General features: G+C 43.6%; 2 protein-coding genes across 3 annotated transcripts in view; both read right to left on the minus strand.

Annotated features, from left to right (window-relative positions):
• The window catches only part of bod1l1 (biorientation of chromosomes in cell division 1-like 1), a 47011-nt gene extending 39037 nt beyond the window's left edge, over positions 1-7974 (minus strand). Inside the window, exons 1-4 of the mRNA XM_061976761.1 lie at positions 7786-7974; positions 2394-2518; positions 1158-1357; positions 651-1079 (exon numbers count right to left, since the gene is read on the minus strand). Coding sequence (XP_061832745.1) covers positions 651-1079; positions 1158-1357; positions 2394-2518; positions 7786-7902 — 871 coding nt within the window. The 5' untranslated portion in view covers positions 7903-7974. The remainder of the gene's footprint in view (positions 1-650; positions 1080-1157; positions 1358-2393; positions 2519-7785) is intronic.
• A 7709-nt stretch (positions 7975-15683) lies between these two features.
• aurkb (aurora kinase B) overlaps positions 15684-21788 on the minus strand; it is a 37089-nt gene continuing 30984 nt past the window's right edge. The window contains exon 10 of one of the 2 annotated variants that reach the window (XM_061976763.2): positions 15684-16734. In XM_061976763.2, coding sequence (XP_061832747.1) covers positions 16561-16734 — 174 coding nt within the window. In that variant the 3' untranslated portion in view covers positions 15684-16560. The remainder of the gene's footprint in view (positions 16735-21788) is intronic. The other variant, XM_061976765.1, reaches the window with a different exon arrangement.

Here is a 21788-nt window from a genome sequence, read left to right on the forward strand (position 1 = left end):
TGTTTGGTGTGGGTTCACAGTGTGGCGCATATTTGTAACAGTGTTAAAGTTGTATATATGGCCACCCTCAGTGTGACCTGTATGGCTGTTGACCAAGTATGCCTTGCATTCACGTGTGTGTGTGTGGAAAGCCGTAGATATTATGTGACTGGGCCGGCACGCAAAGGCAGTGCCTTTAAGGTTTATTGGCGCTCTGTACTTCTCCCTAAGTCCATGTACACAGCAGCGTTTTAAAAAGTCATACATTTTACTTTTTGAAACCGATACTGATAATTTTGAAACCAATAATTTCCGATATTACTTTTTAAAGCATTTATTGGCAGATAATATCAGCAGTCCGATATTATCGGACATCCCTACTAAAAAGTATATCTCGATATATTTTTACTTAAACTCAATATTCGATACATACCGGTACACCATATTGCCAAAAGTATTTGGCCACCCATCCAAATATATGGACATTTTAACGTGAAATTAATTTTATCGATTTTACGATATTTTCTTGACTAATATCTTGTTTAAAAATGTATCGATATATCTTACAAACTAGATGTATCGCCCAGCCCTAAAATGACATGCTTTTTCATTGGACTGCTAAAAAAACTAATATAAACCATTTTAAACAATCAACAAATGAGTTAGCTGACCTTCCTTAATCTTCTCTCTGGCTTTCTCTTTGGCCTGACTTGAATCCTCCTGCTGCTGCTTCTTCTCCTCAGAAGGTCTCCCGCTTGTTTTACAGGCCGCTTTGTGTTTGTCCTCAGCTTGGTCTTCGCCGGGAGTCCCTTCCTCCTCCATCTTCATCTCCTCCGAGGGGATTTCTTTCTCTACTTCCATCTGATCCGCAGCGCCGTCATCCACGGACCGCTGCGCCTCGGCTTCCTGCGCCTCGTCCTCGGCCGTCTTCCTCTCTGCGTCCTCGTCCAGGTCCATGTCCTGCTCGCCGTCCTCCGCGGGCCCATCGGGGACTTTGCGGACCTTCTCGGCGGTCCTGACGTTGGCCTCCTGGCTGAGAGAGGTGATGGCGTCCAGGATGGACATGGCGTCTGCGGTGGACGTCGGAGTAGACGATGAGGCTGTGGATGCGTGAACATGGGTTAGCTTTTGTCGACAAAAAATGACGAGGCGTTAGAAGTGGACACTTATGAGCATACCCTGCTGAGGAATAATGACGTCAGCTTTGGTCTCCGTCGCTGGGATCGGCGGGGGCGGCGGCGGCGGCTCCTCGCTGCTGGTGCCAGGCGACAGGAACTGGTGGACCACCTTCTCCACCTGCGGCCTGAAGATGTGGTTGACTTTGGGGTCCACCACCTGGGCCACGATCCTGTCCACCCCTTGCTCCAGCATCCCAGATCTAAAAAATGTACATAACATCATGGCTGTCTTGAGTTTCTAATCATTTCTACAATTCTTATTTTTTGTGATAGAGTGATTGGAGCACATACTTGTTGGTCACAAAAACATTCATGAAGTTTGGTTCTTTTATGAATTAATTATGGGTCTACTGAAAATGTGAGCAAATCTGCTGAGTCAAAAGTATACATACAGCAATGTTAATATTTGCTTACATGTCCCTTGGCAAGTTTCACAGCAATAAGGCGCTTTTGGCAGCCATCCACAATTTTCTGGTTGAATTTTTGACCACTCCTCTTGACAAAATTGGTGCAGTTCAGCTAAATTTGTTGGTTTTCTGACATGGACTTGTTTCTTCAGTCCACACATTTAAGTCAGGACTTTGGGAAGGCCGTTATAAAACCTTAATTCTAGCCATTCCTTTACCACTTTTGACGTGTGTTTGGGGTCATTTTCCTGTTGGAACACCCAACTGCGCCCAAGACCCAATATCCGAGCTCATGATTTTAGATTTTAAACTGAAGAGTTTGGAGGTGATCCTCCTTTTTCATTGTCCCATTTACTCTCTGTAAAGCACCAGTTCCATTGACAGCAAAACAGGCCCAGAGCATAATACTACCACCACCATGCTTGACGGTAGACATGGTGTTCCTGGGATTAAAAGGCCTCACCTTTTCTCCTCCAAACATATTGCTGGGTATTGTGGCCAAACAGCTCAATTTTTGTTTCATCTGACCACAGAACTTTCCTCCAGAAGGTCTTATCTTTGTCCATGTGATGTCAGATTTGCTCACATTTTCAGTAGACCCATAATAAATTCATAAAAGAACAAAACTTCATGAATGTTTTTTGTGGCCAACAAGTATGTGCTCCAATCACTCTATCACAAAAAAATAAGAGTTGTAGAAATTATTGGAAACTCAAGACAGCCATGACATTATGTTCTTTACATGTGTATGTAAACTTTTGACCACGACTGTACACGTTGTTTTGAGTCTGGTCACATTTCCACAGAAGAGTAGGATCAACATGCTTACTGCAACACGAGCTGTCGGATGTTGTTTCTCAGCTGGTTCTTGTTCAACTGAGGGCTCCATGTGTGGTTGGACAGGTGGTTGGAGACAAAGTTGTCCACTCTTTGCTTCAAGTTCAGGTAAGCGGGCTGCAACAAGCACACACACACATAAAACCTCTACCGACTAGGGTTGTACGGTATACCGGTATTAGTATAGTACCGCGATACTAATGAATCATATTTGGTACTATACTGCCTCTAAAAAGTACCGGTTTTGTCCTCAAAATTCTATAAACAATACCCTATAATCCATCCACCAATGTGAAAACGTTTTGCAAATTTCTGAAAAAAAATTGTTGGATGCACCTTTGGCAGCAATTACAGCTTTTTGAATATGATGCCACGAGCTTGGCACACCTATCTTTGGGCAATTTGGCCCATACCTCTTTGCAGCACTTCTAAAGCTCCATCAGGTTGGATGGGAAGCGTTGCTTTTCCTCCACGATGTCTCCGTACATTGCTGCTTTCTTCTTTCCCTCTATCCTGACCGCTGAAAAGCAACCCCACAGCATGATGCTGCCACCACCATGCTTCAGTGTAGGGATGGTATTGGCCTGGTGATGAGCAGTGACTGGTTTCCTCCAAACATCACGCCAAAAACTTCAATCTTTTTCTCATGGTCTGTGAGTCTTTCATGTGTTTTTTTTGGCAAACTTTTACGAAGAAATGTCTTCCGTCTGGCCACTCTACCATACAGGCCTAATTGGTGGTTTGCTGCATAGATGTTGTCCTTCTGGAAGGCTCTCCTCTCTCCACAGAGGAATGCTGTAGCTCTGACAGAGTGACCATCGGGTTTTTGGTTGCCTCCTTGACTAGACTAAGATGAATGCAGCAATGTACAGAGACATCCTGGATGAAAACCTTCCCATCCAACCTGATGGAGCTTGAGAGGTGCTGCAAAGAGGAATGGTTGAAACTGCCCAAAGATAGGTGTGCCACGCTTGTGGCATCGTATTTAAAAAACTGCAATTGCTGCCGAAGGTGCATCAACAAAGGCTGTAAATACTTATGCACTGTTGTGCTTGTAACGTGAAAGCAAGACAACTTGAAGTATCTTTTTGACACACAAAAACGTGTGTGCCCTTTATTCCTTCAAAGACATCAAGCTACTCAAAATGGCGGTCACAACAAACCCCCACCTTTTTGATGGATTGATTGAAACTTTTTATTAGTAGATTGCACAGTACGGTACATATTCTGTACAATTGACCACTAAATGGCAACACCCGAATAAGTTTTTTTTTCCAACTTGTCCACGTTAATCAATTCATGGTACACTTTTGGGTAAATCTCCTGACGGTCACTTAAAGGGGCCGCACCGAATTACACACTCTTAACTGCATATATGAATGCTACACAAGAACAACATTGGTATGTGCACAATACAACAATGACAGTGACTAATGACAACAAAGTCAAGTAAACAGGTGTGGTGAATTATGTCCTTAAAGCAACCGCTACAATACATGTCCATCCATCATCCATCCATTTTCTACCGCTTGTCCCTTTTGGGGTCGCGGGGGGTGCTGGAGCCTATCTCAGCTGCATTCGGGCGGAAGACGGGGTACACCCTGGACAAGTCGTCACCTCATCGCAGGGCCAACACAGATAGACAGACAACATTCACACTCACATTTACACACTAGGGACCATTTAGTGCTGCCAATCAACCTATCCCCAGGTGCATGTCTTTGGAGGTGGGAGGAAACCGGAGTACCCGGAGGGAACCCACGCAGTCACGGGGGAGAACATGCAAACTCCACACAGAAAGATCCTGAGCCCGGGATTGAACTCAGGACTACTCAGGACCTTCGTATTGTGAGGCACATAACCCCTGCCCCACCGTGCTGATCAATTTGCAAAAATTCAAAAGAAACATTTTCACATTGTCATTATGGGGTATTGTGTGTAGAATTTTAAGGACAACAGATAATTTATTAAATTTTTGGAATAAGGGTGTAACATAACTAAATGTTGAAAAAGTAAAGCGCTGTGAATATTTTCCGGATGCATTGTATTACCTCTTTATTTTAAGTGTTAGTATATAGTATTATGAGGTGTTTTAGGCTTTAGCGATAATAAATGGTAATTGGTAAATGGGTTATACTTCCGTCCATCTTCTTCCGCTTATCCGGGGTCGGGTCGCGGGGACAGCAGCCTAAGCAGGGAAGCCCAGACTTCCCTCTCCCCAGCTACTTCGTCCAGCTCTTAAGTTAAAGTTAAAGTACCAATGATTGTCACACACACATGAGGTGTGGTGAAATTTGTCCTCTGCATTTGACCCATCCCCTTGCTCACCCCCTGGGAGGTGAGGGGAGCAGTGGACAGCAGCGGTGCCGCGCCCGGGAATCATTTTTGGTGATTTAACCCCCACTTCCAGCCAAGCAGGGAGGCAATGGGTCCCATTTTTAATAGTCTTTGGTAGGACTCGGCCGAGGTTTGAACCCACAACCTACCGATCTCAGGGCGGACACTCTAACCACTAGGTCACTGAGTAGGTAGGATCCGGGGGGATCCCGAGGCGTTCCCAGGCCAGCCGGGAGACAGAGTCTTCCCAACGTGTCCCGTGCCCTAAACACCTCCCTAGGGAGGCGTTCGGGTGGCATCCTGACCAGATGCCCGAACCACCTCATCTGTCTCCTCTCGATGTGGAGGAGCAGCGGCTTTACTTTGAGCTCCCCACCGGATGGCAGAGCTTCTCACCCGGCGGAGGAAACTCATTTCGGCCGCTTGATCTTGTCCTTTGGGTCATAACCCGTTGTACTTGTATCGCGCTTTTCTACCTTCAAGGTACTCAAAGCGCTTTGACACTATTTCCACATTCATTCACACACTAATGGCGGGAGCTGCCATGCAAGGCCCTAACCACGACCCATCAGGAGCAAGGGTGAAGTGTCTTGCTCAAGGACACAACGGACGTGACGGGGTTGGTAGTAGGTGGGTATCGAACCAGTAACCCTTAGGTTGCTGGCACACCAAACTCCCAGCCGCGCCACGCCGTCCCCAATAATAAATTGTATTCAAAATGTGTTTACTTAAATAGAGTATTGTAATTTACAAACCCCGTTTCCATATGAGTTGGGAAATTGTGTTAGATGTAAATATAAACGGAATACAATGATTTGCAAATCCTTTTCAACCCATATTCAATTGAATGCACTACAAAGACAAGATATTTGATGATCAAAATAAAAAACTTTTTTTTTTTGCAAATAATAATTAACTTAGAATTTCATGGCTGCAACACGTGCCAAAGTAGTTGGGAAAGGGCATGTTCACCACTGTGTTACATGGCCTTTCCTTTTAACAACACTCAGTAAACGTTTGGGAACTGAGGAGACACATTTTTTAAGCTTCTCAGGTGGAATTATTTCCCATTCTTGCTTGATGTACAGCTTAAGTTGTTCAAAAGTCCGGGGGTCTCCGTTGTGGTATTTTAGGCTTCATAATGCGCCACACATTTTCATTGGGAGACAGGTCTGGACTACAAGCAGGCCAGTCTAGTACCCGCACTCTTTTACTATGAAGCCACGTTGATGTAACACGTGGCTTGGCATTGTCTTGCTGAAATAAGCAGGGGCGTCCTTGGTAACGTTGCTTGGATGGCAACATATGTTGCTCCAAAACCTGTATGTACCTTTCAGCATTAATGGCGCCTTCACAGATGTGTAAGTTACCCATGTCTTGGGCACTAATACACCCACATACCATCACAGATACTGGCTTTTCAACTTTGCGCCTATAACAATCCGGATGGTTCTTTTCCTCTTTGGTCCGGAGGACACAAAGTCCACAGTTTCCAAAAACAATTTGAAATGTGGACTCGTCAGACCACAGAACACTTTTCCACTTTGTATCAGTCCATCTTTGATGAGCTCAGGCCCAGCGAAGCCGACGGCGTTTCTGGGTGTTGTTGATAAACGGTTTTCGCCTTGCATAGGAGAGTTTTAACTTGCACTATGTAGCGACCAACTGTAGTTACTGAGAGTGGGTTTCTGAAGTGTTCCTGAACCCATGTGGTGATATCCTTTACACACTGATGTCGCTTGTTGATGCAGTACAGCCTGAGGGATCAAAGGTCACAGGCTTAGCTGCTTACGTGCAGTGATTTCTCCAGATTCTATGAACCCTTTGATGATATTACGGACCGTAGATGGTGAAATCCCTAAATTCCTTGCAATAGCTGGTTGAGAAAGGTTTTTCTTAAACTGTTCAACAATTTGCTCACGCATTTGTTGACAAAGTGGTGACCCTCGCCCCATCCTTGTTTGTGAATGACTGAGCATTTCATGGAATCTACTTTTATACCCAATCATGGCACCCACCTGTTCCCAATGTGCCTGTTCCCCTGTGGGATGTTCCAAATAAGTGTTTGATGAGCATTCCTCAACTTTATCAGTATTTATTGCCACCTTTCCCAACTTCTTTGTCACGTGTTGCTGGCATCAAATTCTAAAGTTAATGATTATTTGCAACAACAAAAAAATGTTTATCAGTTCGAACATCAAATATGTTGTCTTTGTAGCATATTCAACTCAATATGGGTTGAAAATGATTTGCAAATCATTGTATTCCGTTTATATTTACGTCTATCCCCTCAGTGGCCTAGTGGTTAGAGTGTCCGCCCTGAGATCGGTAGGTTGTGGGTTCAAACCCCGGCCGAGTCATACCAAAGACTATAAAAATGGGACCCATTACCTCCCTGCTTGGCACTCAGCATCAAGGGTTGGAATTGGGGGTTAAATCACCAAAAATGATTCCCGGGCGCGGCCACCGCTGCTGCCCACTGCTCCCCTCACCTCCCAGGGGGTGATCAAGGGTGATGGGTCAAATGCAGAGAAATAATTTCGCCACATCTAGTGTGTGTGTGACAATCATTGGTACTTTAACTTTAACTTTAACACAATTTCCCAACTCATATGGAAACGGGGTTTGTATTTGCATCCATCCATGCATCATTTCCTGTAAGTTACTGCAATCTTACCATGCTTGCAATGAACATTGGGATCATAAATTGCATTGTTTAGAAATAAAAACTGAAGCTCAGGGTCAATAACATCAATGGCGGCAACACACAAGCAAGTTTGCATTATTAGCAGAGTAATGTCTAAAAAGTCAACTTGACGTCGGCCTGCAAATGTTAAATTTAACTTAAGGTAAACATAAGCAAACACATATAGTATCGTGTATGTGTGTATGTGCAAATAACATGTATTTGGCCCTGCGATAAGATAGCGACTTGTCCAGGGTGTACCCCGCCTTCCGCTCGAATGCAGCTTAGATAGGCTCCAGCACCCCCCGCGACTCCAAAAAAAGGGACAAGGATGGATGTATTTGATGCAATCTGTCGTTACCTTCGTGTCAACGTCTGCCAGGCAATCTCTCCTAAACTGGTCGAATAGTCCTTGTGTTTTCAGGTGATTCACTATCATTGACACGAGCTGAGGATCCCCCGGTGGTAAACCCGCCATGTTTAAACAATTCAACTTAATTTCAATACATCAAAAAAAATACATATAAAACGCATACCGAAAGCGAACACGAGAATTGTTTTGGCAAAGGGAGTTAAATATGAGTGGTCTCAAACCGGAAGAGTTTGACAACAACAAAAAGAAATCGTTTACCCGGAAGTACTTGAGAAAGCTTCCGGTAACAAATTAACGACATATTATGTTTGTAAATTTTAATTGTCAATATCTGACAAATATTATTCGATACATTATACAGCATCGGACGCTAACTTCAAGCTTGTAATTGTTATTCTATGTGATTTTAATAAAAATAACTAAAAGCACACTTTGATGTCCTGCCGTTGCCAACGTGTGCTTTTACTGATGGTTAATCAATCCATGTTTATTTATACATCCCTAAATCACAAGTGTCTCAAAGGGCTGCACAAGCCACAACGACATCCTCGGTTCAGAGCCCACACAAGGGCGAGGAAAAACTCACAAACCAGTGGGATGTCAATGTGAATGACTATGAGAAACCTTGGAGAGGACCGCAGATGTGTGTGACCCCCCCTCTAGGGGAGACCGGATGCAATGGACGTCGAGTGGGTCTAGCATAATACTGTGAAAGTCCAGTCCATAGTGGATCTAACATAATAGGTAACGTTATTTTAGCCTGAAGGCTACAAGTGAGCAAATATGGAAATTAACCGGCAACAGTTAACGTTAGTTACTCACCGTGATGGAACTGGGGCTGCAGGTTGAAGCACAGGAAGAGGGGCGTGCTTCGTCATCTCTGTCGCTGCTTCTCCATGTGTCGAAGACACGACAGTTCTCAAACTTTCAGGTTATGTACGGCTTGGGCATGTTTCAACAGCCTGGCAATAATTGCATATTGCCATTTTCTCGTCGTATTTTTTTGTCAAATGAAGCCGTGCCTTGAGGCATTTTTTCCGGTCCATTATTTTTGCTGCTTTCTGTATCTGCCGCCTAATGACTGAGCTACGTCATTTCCTGTGATGTCCCACAGGGCATTTCCTGTGGGACAGGATTCGTTCCCAGGAATTGGAATAAAGAACCAACTCCTTTTCTTTACTATAGTGGCCTCGATAACGGGAACCGGTTCTCAAAAAGGGATTTGAGTCCATGGAATCGGTTCTTTTCTTATCGAACAACCGGAATCAAACATCATCCCTACATAATAGTGAGAGTCCAGTCCATAGTGGGGCCAGCAGGAGACCATCCCGATCGGAGACGGGTCAGCAGCGCAGAGATGTCCCCAACCGATGCACAGGCGAGCGGTCCACCCCGGGTCTCGACTCTGGACAGCCAGCACTTCATCCATGGCCAAAATGGTTAAATTTGAAGAAAATGACTAGAGACTTTCTCTTGGTGAAGAATTAAGTATTTAATTAAAAAAGGAAATTGGGAAAAAAATCAAATTTGGCAGCAGTGGGATTCAAACCCACCCCTCCAGAAATACTAGAGCAGGGGTTCCTAAACTACAACCCAGATACAGCCCGCCAGCGTTCAAAATCCGGCCCGGAGGAAGTCCCAAATTTAAAAAAATAAATAACTTTTCTAAATATATATATTTTTAAAATCTGTCCTTTCTAATCTGTTTTCTACCGTTTGTCACTCTGTGTCTCCTAGCCACTCAGGAAAATCATATGGTCTAAAAATGCATTTTCCCATCGATAACGTGACATCGCGCTCACGCCGCAGTGTCTGACCAACTTGCGGCGAGTGCGCGCTCTTTCAGGCAAATAAATAAATGAAAAATGGGTTGTACTTGTATAGCGCTTTTCTACCTTCAAGGTACTCAAAGCGCTTTGACACTACTTCCACATTTACCCATTCACACACACATTCACACACTGATGGAGGGAGCTGCCATGCAAGGCGCTAACCAGCACCCATCAGGAGCAAGGGTGAAGTGTCTTGCTCAGGACACAACGGACATGACGAGGTTGGTACTAGGTGGGGATTGAACCAGGGACCCTCGGGTCGCGCACGGCCATTCTTCCACTGCGCCACGCCGTCCCAGCGCGCGAGTAATATATAAACAGTCCAGCCCCCGGCCAAATTGTTTTAACGCAATGCGGCCCCCCCCAGTCAAAAAGTTTGGGGAACCCTGTAGTAGAGCCATAATCCAGCGCTTTTGATTGGAACTAAACTAGGAAGAAGTGCCACCAAAAAGGTGCTCAATTTATCAACCTACAAGTATAAGACTACCCATGACCAGTGTTGGGTTAGTTACTGAAAAACAGTAACTAGTTACAGTTACTAGTTACTTTATTTCAAAAGTAACTCAGTTACTAACTCAGTTACTTACACCAAAAAGTAATGCGTTACTGTGAAAAGTAACTATTTAGTTACTTCTTCTACTTTCTTTTTTTAAAGCTCCCATTAATGCCCTTTTAGCCTTCATTTTAGTACTGTTATTGCACTGGAGAATAATACAATCTGTTGATCAACTTGACATACATTTGCATCACTGAACTCTGCTAAGCAATGTGCTCTACATACAACACACAAAGACAAAGATATGTTTCAAAGGGCCAATTTATTTCAGGCCAGAACAAATTGACAAAACTATTTTAAATAGCTGCAACATAACATACATAAGTAACAAACAGCATAATAACACTAACACTAACACTAACCACGTTAAACCCAGATTCCGAACTAATAAAGGTCTTAACTCATTCTCTTTCTATGCCACTTCAATATGGAATGCACTCCCAACAGGTGTAAAAGAAAGGGCATCTCTATCCTCCTTCAAAACCGCACTAAAAGAACATCTCCAGGCAACTACAACCCTAAACTAACACCCTCCCTTCCACATAATACCTCTTCGGATTGTAAATAATCAAATGTAGACACTTTTTCTTATACTTTCTGATCTCTCTCTCTGTGTCCACTACTTGCTGTACATATCCTACCAAGTCAGTCCTACACTGTTTCAATGTCCATTTCTCTGATGATGCAATTGTTGATGACTGAAGTGTTGATACCAACCAAACCTAACCACCCCCCCCTCCATATCCCACACCCCGGATTGTAAATAATGTAAATAATTCAATGTATATACCCTGATGATTATCTTGTGTGATGACTGTATTATGATGTTAGTATATATTTGATAGTATATATCTGTATCTGGACCCCGACTTAAACAAGTTAAAAAACTTATTTGGGTGTTACCATTTAGTGGTCAATTGTACGGAATATGTACTGTACTGTGCAATCTACTAATAAAAGTTTCAATCAATCAATCAATCAATCAATCAACAACATAGCTGTAAAGCTGGCTTCACCTAAGGAAGGCACACGTGACATACACAGAGCCTAACCAGGCAGATTTGAATTGTTGTTTTGGGCAGTAGACGGGATCTTTGATCCAAGACACAACTTACATTTAACTAAAATGTTCTTTTCTTTGTGCTCGACAAAAGAAAAGAAGTGAGAATATCTCATACTTGCCAACCCTCCCGAATTTCACTGCCTCTCCCTGGGACAACCATTCTCCAAATTTCTGCCGATTTCCAGCCGGACTTAAGGCACGCCCCCTCCCGGTCTGTGCGGATCTGAGTGGGGACAGCCTGTCGTCACGTCCGCTTGGCCAACCGAAAAGTAACCACAGAACACTATACTGTATAGGCGTATAGTGTTCTGTGGTTACTTTTTTGTTGGCCAACGGTTGTATTGCGATCTGATCAGAGACAGACTTGTCGTCGGATTGCAAGACAAGGGGCTGTCTGAACGCATGCAGTTGGACGCGGATCAAACCTTGGATAAAGCCATAAGAATGGCACGACAGAGCGAGGAGGTGAAAAGGCAGCAGTCTACTCTCCGAGGGGACACCACCAGATCAGAGGCAAGTGATGCAAAGTCTGTTGATAGAGTGTTCAAGAGCAACTTCAAGTCTGCTAAAAATAAACCTCAATATGCTGATAGCCCAAAGTACAAGCCACACAGTACTCAGTACAGCAAGGACAAGGGCGCACAGTCATCGTGTCAAAATTGTGGCAGCTCTCCATCCCATCCAAAAAGTAAAAAGTGACTGTCCTGCTAATGAAGTGAGATGCCATGCATGTGGGAGGAGGGGACATTACAAGCATGTGTGCAAGTCCAAATCAGTGCATGAAGTTGAAGAGGATGAGGAGGAAATCTTCCTCGGCAGTGTCACGGAGGATGGGGATCCTTGGATGGTCAAAATTGGCATCCATGAGAGCAGTGTGACATTCAAAATAGACACAGGTGCTGATGTGACAGTCTTGCCTCACTCAGTGTTCCTAAACACATGCAGAAATGATCCACCTAGTCTCAGAAAGGCAACAAAGCCACTCCTGGGACCAGGAAGAAATCCCCTCGACGTGGTGGGCGTCGCCAGTTTGCTGCTGAGGAGAGGGGAAAAGACAGAGAGGGAGGATGTGTACATCGCTCGTCATGTGCATACTGCCCTGCTGGGAAGATCTGTGAGCTGTAGGCTGGGGCTTGTAGCACGCCTAGACAGCGTTACTATGGAGACATTAAAGGAGCACTACCCAAAATTATGCACCGGGCTCGGACAAGTGCGGCAGCCATATGCCATCAAGCTGAGTCCAGGGGCGGAACCATTCTCACTTAAGACACCAAGGAGGATTCCATTGCCTTTAATGGACAAAGTCAAGCAGGAACTGTCCCGCATGGAACAACTCGGGGTGATAAGTAGAATTGAGGAGCCAACAGACTGGTGCGCTGGCATAGTGGTGGTGCCCAAAAAGACAGGTGCTGTACGTATATGTGTCGATCTCACCAAACTCAACGAGTCAGTGTGTAGGGAAAAGTTCATCCTGCCATCAGTGGAGGAAACACTGGGAATGCTGGCTGGAGCAAACATTTTTAGTAAGCTGGATGCAAACATGGGGTTTTGGCAAATTCCTCTAACTGCAGATTCATCGAAACTGACAACTTTCATTACACCCTTCGGGCGCTATTACTTCAGACGGCTACCGTTTGGCATAGCATCCGCCCCCGAACATTTTCAGAACCGGATGGTGACGGAGGTCACAGAAGGGCTTGAGGGCGTTGTTTGCCACATGGACGACGTGCTGGTGTGGGGCCGAACACAAAAGGAGCATGATGCTCGCCTGCATGCCACGCTCGAAAAGATCCAAAAGGCAGGCATCACTCTGAATGTCGATAAGTGCTATCTGTCAAAGTCAGAGGTGACCTTTCTAGGCCACGTGCTCTCCACCAGTGGCATCAGCCCAGACCCAAGCAAAACAGAAGCTGTGAGGAAGATGCAGGAGCCAACAACTGTGACTGAGTTGAGAAGTTTTCTTGGAATGATAAATCAACTTGGGAAGTTTGTGCCGCAGCTGGCCGAGAGAGACAAGCCTCTGCGAGATCTCCTGTCGAAAAAGAACTGCTGGGTGTGGGGCGTCGACCAGGCAAGGGCCTTCCAGGATCTAAAGGATGCACTCACGTCTACACCAGTGCTAGCCATGTACGATCCCAACAGAGAGTGCAAAGTCTCAGCAGACGCGTCGTCGTACGGGTTGGGAGGCGTACTACTACAAAAGTGGGAGGAAGAGTGGAGGCCAGTAGCCTACATGTCGCGGTCTCTCACGCCAACAGAGCAGAGATACGCGCAAGTAGAGAAGGAAGCTTTGGGGCTGACCTGGGCCTGTGAGAGGTTCCGCAACTTCCTCATCGGGAAACATTTCCAGATGGAGACGGACCACAAGCCTCTCCTGAGTCTTCTGGGGTCTCAAGCACTGGATGCTCTACCTCCACGGATCCAACGCTTCAGAATGCGTCTGATGCGCTATTCTTATTCTATTTCTCATGTGCCAGGGAAGTTCCTGTGGACAGCTGATACGCTGTCACGAGCTCCTGTTAAGAGAGAGGAGACAGCAGCGGACAAAGAGCTGTTTGAAGAAACCAACATCTATGTGGACATGGTACTGGAGAACCTACCTGCAAGCGCTGACTACCTGGAGGAGCTGAGAGAGCAGCTGCAGAGAGACAGTGTGTGTGCACAGGTGATGCAGCTGTGTGCTGAAGGCTGGCCAGCACACAGTTCCAAAGAGCCAGCACTCAGGCTGTACAGGGCAGAGCAGGCGTTCCTTACAGTTCAAGATGGTGTCTTGCTGAAGGGACACAGGCTCGTCATCCCTTCTACAATGAGAAATGATGTTCTCGCCAAATTGCATGAAGGACACCAAGGCGTGGTGAAGTGTAGACAGCGGGCACGATAGTCAGTATGGTGGCCCGGGCTGAGCCAGCAGCTGAATGAATTGGTTCTCAACTGCCGAACATGCTGTAAGGAGAGACAGAACCACAGGGAGCCGCTGATGCCGTCACCATACCCAGGCCGACCATGGGAGAAGTTAGGAGCTGATTTATTCATGCTCGGTACCAAGACCTACCTGCTGGTAGTGGACTACATGTCAAGGTACGTGGAGATTGCTTTGCTGACCTCCACAAGGTCAAATGATGTAATCCACCACCTAAAATCGATATATGCACGTCACGGAATCCCGGATCTTCTCGTTTTGGATGGAGGGCCCCAGTTCTCTGGAGCAGGCTTCGCTGAGTTTGCACATTCTTACGGATTCCGGCACGTTACCAGTAGCCCAAGATATCCTCAAGGTAACGCCGAAGCCGAACGTGCAGTACAGACGGTGAAAGGTCTCCTAAAGAAAGCAGATGACCCCTATCTTGCTTTGCTCGCTTACAGGGCTACCCCTCTCGACAATGGGTATAGTCCAGCGCAGCTTCTCATGGGGAGGAGGCTCCGCACAACAGTGCCTATCCTTCCTGCTTTGCTAAATCCTGCTCTTCCTGATAGTGAAGCTGTTATGCGGAAAGAAGGGGAGAAGAGGACAAAAGATGCACAACGCTACAACCTGCGGCATCGTGCAATGAACCTTGACAGACTGAATCCGGACAGGACGTGTGGATCAAGGACCAAAAGAAAGCCGGAGCTATCATCGGACGTCACACCACTCCACGATCGTATCTGGTGGAAGGGCCCCATGGGACCATCAGACGGAACCGTCGTCATCTCATCCCTATGGGATCCTTGCCGGAGCAGAGTGGCCATGGTGCAGCAGAGCCGTTCCTGGGGGGCGTTCCGGAGCAACCTTCAGCAGAACCATCGCAGCAGAGTGTTCCAGAACCTCCATCTACTCCTACTCCTAGAACCAGGTCTGGGAGGGCTGTGGTGAGACCAACTAGGTTGGACCTATAATTTTGTTTCCTAGAGACAATACAGAGACTCTAATGAGAAAAAAAAAAAGAATGTTACTGTATGTGGGAAAAGACAGAAAAGTGTAATTGGAGCGTTATGGATATGTTTTATTGTACTGTAAATGTTCAAGTCAGTTGCAGGGCTTAGGTTGAGGACAGTACAGGATTAGTATAGGATGGATGTTTGAGTATTGATGTTGAAGTGGATTGTTCTAAGGGTAAAATATGTGTGTGTGTTTGATTGTCTGGTACAGGCTCATATAGGAGCAGACCTTCCAACCACGAGGCAGAATAATCCTCAAGGTCTGTTGAATCAATGGCAGTCTACCCATTGATTCTAGAAAGGGGAGATGTGGTGTGATTGTATTATGGGAGAACTACAAAGTCGACAGGCTATGACGTCACGAGGTGCGACGGAGCGGGAGACAGTGTGGGAGTGACCTAGAGAGCGAGACACCTGTTGTGATTGAGCTAATAAAAGTATCCACATTATAAAGTACAGCTGGACTCACGTATGTAATTCAGTAACTCGACACCCAGTGGCATTTTTGTATATTGTATTTGTTTATAAATCCACTCAATTACATTTTGGTGATAATTGACCCAAATTGATTAACTTTTTTATTAGTAGATTGCACAGTTCAGTACATATTCCGTACAATTGACCACTAAATGGTAACACCCCAATAAGTCTTTCAACTTGTTTAAATCGGGGTCCACGTAAATCAATTCATGGTAAAAGTATGTGTTTATTAGAATTTAAATTCAAGCCCTACAATCAGGCGGAAGCGTTGAGAAGTACAGCACTTTGGCATCATCAGAAACACTTTTCAGACACAAGATGACAATAAAACAACTAATACCGTATTTTTCGGATTATAAGTCTGTTTTTTTCATAGTTTGGCCGGGGGGTGCAACTTATACTCAGTAGCGACTTATGTGTGAAATGATTAACACATTACCGTAAAATATCAATATTATTTATCTCATTCACGTAAGAGACTAGACGTATAAGATTTTATGGGATTTAGCGATGAGGAGTGACAGATTGTTTGGTAAACGTATAGCATGTTCTATATGTTATAGTTATTTGAATGACTCTTACCATAATATGTTACGTTAACATACCAGGCACCTTCTCAGTTGGTTATTTATGCCTCATATAACATACACTTATTCAGCCTGTTGTTCACTATTCTTTATTTATTTTAAATTGCCTTTCAAATGTCTATTCTTGGTGTTGGCTTTTATCAAATAAATTTCCCCCAAAAATGCGACTTAAATGTTTTTTTCCTTTATTATGCATTTTCGGCTGGTGCGACTTATACTCCGAAAAGTACGGTGCATCTTAACTACCTAGGAATAAACCACACTGTACAACAATCATCACCGTGGAATAAAGCAAAAACAAATCTCCATCGAGAGCAGGTGAGGCGATTACGACGGTTTAGCGGGACAGATGGGAGGCAAGACCCGATGGGAGTTGGTGCGCACCCACGGGTGATCGATGACGTCCTGTAACGAGAGGCGATCGTTGGGGCAGTGGCGGAGCAGGTTGGAGATCAGGTCCCGTGCGCCTGCAGAGAATACCTGAGGGAACTTCAGGTCCACCTGAAAAATGAAAATAGTGTTTCTGTGTAAAAACAAATATACTTTTACCTTGGAAAAACCGGGCCACCTTAAAAGGGGACCTATGACAATTTCACACACTTCATTGTAGTCTAGATAACATGCATTGCTTATGCTTTGGTGTAAATTTTGCTCCACGGTCACATTTCTAAGTAAGCCTGCAAAAGTTTGTCCTTTAAGATGCAAATGAAGCGCTCCACGACCATCCCCTGTACACTGTTGAGATATCAATCCTGAAGACAAACACGACAAAGCAGCAGCCAACAGTCTCGGCACAAACAAGCAGAGCCGAGGGGCTTGGCTGAGAACACACTAGAATGCCCACATAAGTAAGTCTGTCAAACTGTGACATCACAAACTGCTCTCTGTAAACAAAAAGAGTAGATCGAACAATATGGGGTTTTTCAAGGTCGATACTGATTATTCGTCGTCAAGGAGGCCAATAACCGATATTCATTTGCCGTAAAAGTTGTTTGAACATGAATAGCACACGTCAGTAAAGAGCTGGACAACGCTTGAAGTTATTTTTTAACATTATCTTTCGGGAAAAGTCGGCCCAGTAGCGGCAAAATGTTCAATGTGGCGCTAATTTTGTGGTTAATTTAGCAGCAAACACCTTTATTACGTGTGTCTAAAACAGTGGTTCTTAACCTGGGTTCGATCGAACCCTAAGGGTTCGGTGAGTCGCCGCGGAGGTCAAGACACACCCGACTCATTGTGTAAATAAAAACTTCTCCCTATTGGCGTATTATGGATACCCTCAAAAAATGTTCCCTCTAATTTTCCATATGCATGAGCAAATGCAAAAACTCCTTGAGTATTCAGTGGAGCACATGTGAGCACACCTGTCCCAAACCTGACTAAATAACAAATTACCGTATTTTTCGGAGTATAAACCGCACCGGAGTATAAGTCGCACCTGCCGAAAATGCATAATAAAGAAGGAAAAAAACATAAACCGCACTAGAGCCCGGCCAAACTATGAAAAAAACTGCGACTTATAGTCCGAAAAATACGGTAAATGTTGTATTATTATAATCAAATGACAGCTGTCATTTCCATGAGATTATTTTCTAATATAAGTGTTTTGGCCCACTTACGAGAATAACCAAAAATATTGTTTTTCATGAGCTGTGTACTAGTATTGTATGTCTGGGTGGAAAACGAAGCAAAGGAACAGAATTTGCTGTGAAAATAAATAAATTATTTTATTTTATCATTTAAAATGACATGAGAGTGGCACTTGCCAAGGTGAAGCCACGCATATCTGAACTGGTCTCTCAAAGGCAACAGCAGAAGTCAGACTGATTTGCAGGTGTGTAATTTGTTGTGAGTGCATGCACTGTGTTGGTTTTGTTCTTTGAATAAGGTGATGTTCATGCACGGTTCATTTTGTGAACCAGTAAAAAAAACATAACTTTGCCTTGAATTTGAAAAAAAAAAAAAAAACATTTTATTTTTCACTAAAGGGTTCGGTGAATGCGCATATGAAACTGGTGGGGTTCGGTACCTCCAACAAGGTTAAGAACCACTGGTCTAAGAGGAGCGTCAACATTTGCATTTAAAAATATAGAAAACCTCCTGGGAAAAGTGGTCAAAATATGGAATTTCTCCACATCACATTAACACCGTCAACTCCCTTTTATAGCAATTTGTGGATATAATACATTGCAAGGTTTCCTTGTGAAGATTAGGAACCATGAAATACTGTTTCTAAACATGTACACAGTTTCAATATAATACATCACATATTTGACATATTTTCACTTCTCTTTACAACATGTCTGAAAAGGAGTAGGCAGAAGCAAAGCTTATTTAATCCTACCCCTTTTCCTGTACATAGCAATTACACATATGATCACTTCCTGTCTCTAAATGTGTAACAATGATCATTGATTGATATGAAATATGATTTCTAAATATGGCGAACATTTAAATACAAACCATTCTTCAGGTGAAACATTTTTCAAGCTGGCTGACAATTTGTCAATGTCACAGAAAGTGTGAGCTGCTGCCTGCTCTTCTTTACTTATTATATAATAATCTATTTGCCAATTTACACAAAGTTTGCATTTTTGTCAGATATCTTTTCTGTCCTCTTCATGTCCATTCATCTCTGTCGCGTTACTTGATTGAATCACAAAACATAAAAACTCTCTGCGCTCCTTTAATGAGTCAAAACACAAAACAAGAGGAATACTCGAAGAAAGAAGGATAATAACTGAAATGCCCAGGGGGGGAAAAAATGGAAGTTAATGTAAGCAAAGGAAACAAGCGTTCGGCAACCACCAGCTTAGCAGACCGCAGTAATGGTTATTAGTATCTACTTCACTATTTTTTTCCGCCGAGAAGAGGCAATAAATTCAGACTTCAAAATGCAAAAGTGATAGCTTTATCCTGGAGGAGAGACTCCATGTCTATCTTCACGTCAACTTTTAAGTTACAACATATAGAGGTTGTTTTCCGGTCACTTACACATGAACATCTTACATTGTCAGGTTGTACTCTCCTGAATTACCACACCCAGACAGAGAAAGAAGAAATAGAAGACTGTGTTTCGGCTCCTAGTTAGGAGTGTCTCATCTTTTGACTTGACCTCCTCCAGGTACTGCAGTCCAGTATAATGACGCTCGCTTGTAATAAAGCAACTTTTGGTTCAGTAAAGTGTCTCCAACGTCTCTTTTGATTCAGCCGTACTGCCGTGTCACCCTTCTGTCCGGACGAGGATGAGACCAGAAATACACATCACCCGGAAGTGGTATTTTGACACAAAAACAAAGGTTCAAAAACGCGGATTTCCGTGTTTTTGAGGACATTTCACATGCCTGTACATTTAAAAAATGTTTAAATAAAAATTAAAAAAATTAAAACATTTTGTAAAATCGAATGTTAATTTATCTAATTGGAAATAACATTTACATAGCAGCCCAACACAGTCATGTCCACTATGTTCCATTTATTTTTATTTTTCCAGGTTTAAGGCAGTGCCTTACTTCAAATCCTGTCATTTGATTTAGGTGGCCTTTCTGCAGCATTTCTCCCGAACAGGGACATTGAGAAGAGTTTACAAAGGAAGTTGTGAACCTGCATTGTGTCCCAATACTAGTGTCTATCTCTGTTGGTTACAGCTTGTATATTTCTACTAGATGTTTCCACCAATCTTCACGTAGTGTTGTCCCGATACCAATATTTTGGTACAGGTACCTGTGCTAAAATTATTTCGATACTTTTTCGATACATAAAGGGGACCACAAACAATTGCATTCTCATTATTTTAACAAAAAAATTTAGGGTACATTAAACATATGTTTTTTATTGCAAGTTTGTCCTTAAATAAAATAGTGAACATACAAGACAACTTGTCTTTTATTAGTAAGTAAGCAAGCAAAAGCTCCTAATTTAGTCTGCTGACATATGCAGTAACATATTGTGTCATTTATCATTCTATTATTTTGTCAACATTATTAAGGACAAGTGGTAGAAAATTGATTATTAATCTACTTGTTCATATCTGCTTATGTTCTCTTCTAACACGTTCTATCTACACTTCTGTTAAAATGTAATAATCACTTATACTTCTGTTGTTTGATACTTTACATTAGTTTTGGATGATACCACACATTTGGGTATCAATCCGATACCAAGTAGATACAGACTCATACATTGGTCATATTCAAAGTGTCCAGGGACATATTTCCTGAGTTTATAAACAGAATATAAATTTAAAAAAACGAAAGAAGATTTTGTGATGCGAAAAAATATCGATGTAATCATAGTAATATCGACTATATACGCTCCTGTACTTGATATCATTACAGTGGATGTTAGGTGTAGGTCCACCAATGGCGTTTGTTTATATTATGTCGCTGGTGAGCTACGGTGTGTAGTGAAGCATGTTTAGCTATTCCTCGTCCTGCAGGGATGATACTTGTAAGAAACTTACTTTGTCGCCATGGAGACAAGGATTAGTGATTTAGAAGTAGCTACAATATTTCCGACTGCGGATGGACTTTATCCGCTAGCTAGCCATGTTTTAAAACGCCTCTTCCTGAGGGTGTTTCAGTGTTATAACGTCACCTTTATCTTTAGTTTTTAAACAAAGATGCACCCGTTCTCCCTTTTCTGTCTACACACTGTGTCTGCTTGTAAGTACTCTGTGATTGTGCGCTGCCGAACATGCTCGTCTGCTTGTAAACTGGCAATGACACGACGTGACGACGATGGGGGTGCGGGGGACCGGTACCGTATTTTCCGCACTATAAGGCGCACCTAAAAACCACAAATTTTCTCAAAAGCTGACAGTGCGCCTTATAACCCGGTGCGCTTTATATATGGATTAATATTAAGATTCATTTTCATAAAGTTTCGGTCTCGCAACTACGGTAAACAGCCGCCATCTTTTTTCCCCGTAGAAGAGGAAGTGCTTCTTCTTCTACGCAAGCAACCGCCAAGGTAAGCACCCGCCCCCATAGAACAGGAAGCGCTTCTTCTTCTACTGTAAGCAACCACCCGCCCGCGTAGAAGGAGAAGAAGCGCGCGGATATTACGTTTCATTTCCTTTGTATGTTTACATCTGTAAAGACCACAAAATGGCTCCTACTAAGCGACAGGGATCCGGTTCATGAAAAGACGCAATCTCTCCATCCGCACACGGATTACTATTTCACAGCAACTGCCTAAAGACTTTCAAGAAAAGCTGGCTACTTTCCGTGCATATTGTAAAAACAAGATAGCTGAAAAAAAGATCCGGCCAGAGAACATTATCAACATGGACGAGGTTCCACTGACTTTTGATATTCCTGTGAACTGCACTGTGGATACAACGGGAGCACGTACGGTGAATATTCGCACCACAGGGAATGAGAAGTCATCCTTCACTGTGGTTCTAGCTTGCCATGCTAATGGCCAGAAACTTCCACCCATGGTGATATTCAAAAGGAAGACCTTGCCAAAAGAGACCTTTACAGCCGGCGTCATCATAAAAGCTAACTCGAAGGGATGGATGAAGAAAAGATGAGCGAGTGGTTAAGGTAAGT

This window comes from Nerophis lumbriciformis, linkage group LG16 (genome assembly GCF_033978685.3).
Source record: "Nerophis lumbriciformis linkage group LG16, RoL_Nlum_v2.1, whole genome shotgun sequence".
NCBI lineage: Eukaryota > Metazoa > Chordata > Actinopteri > Syngnathiformes > Syngnathidae > Nerophis > Nerophis lumbriciformis.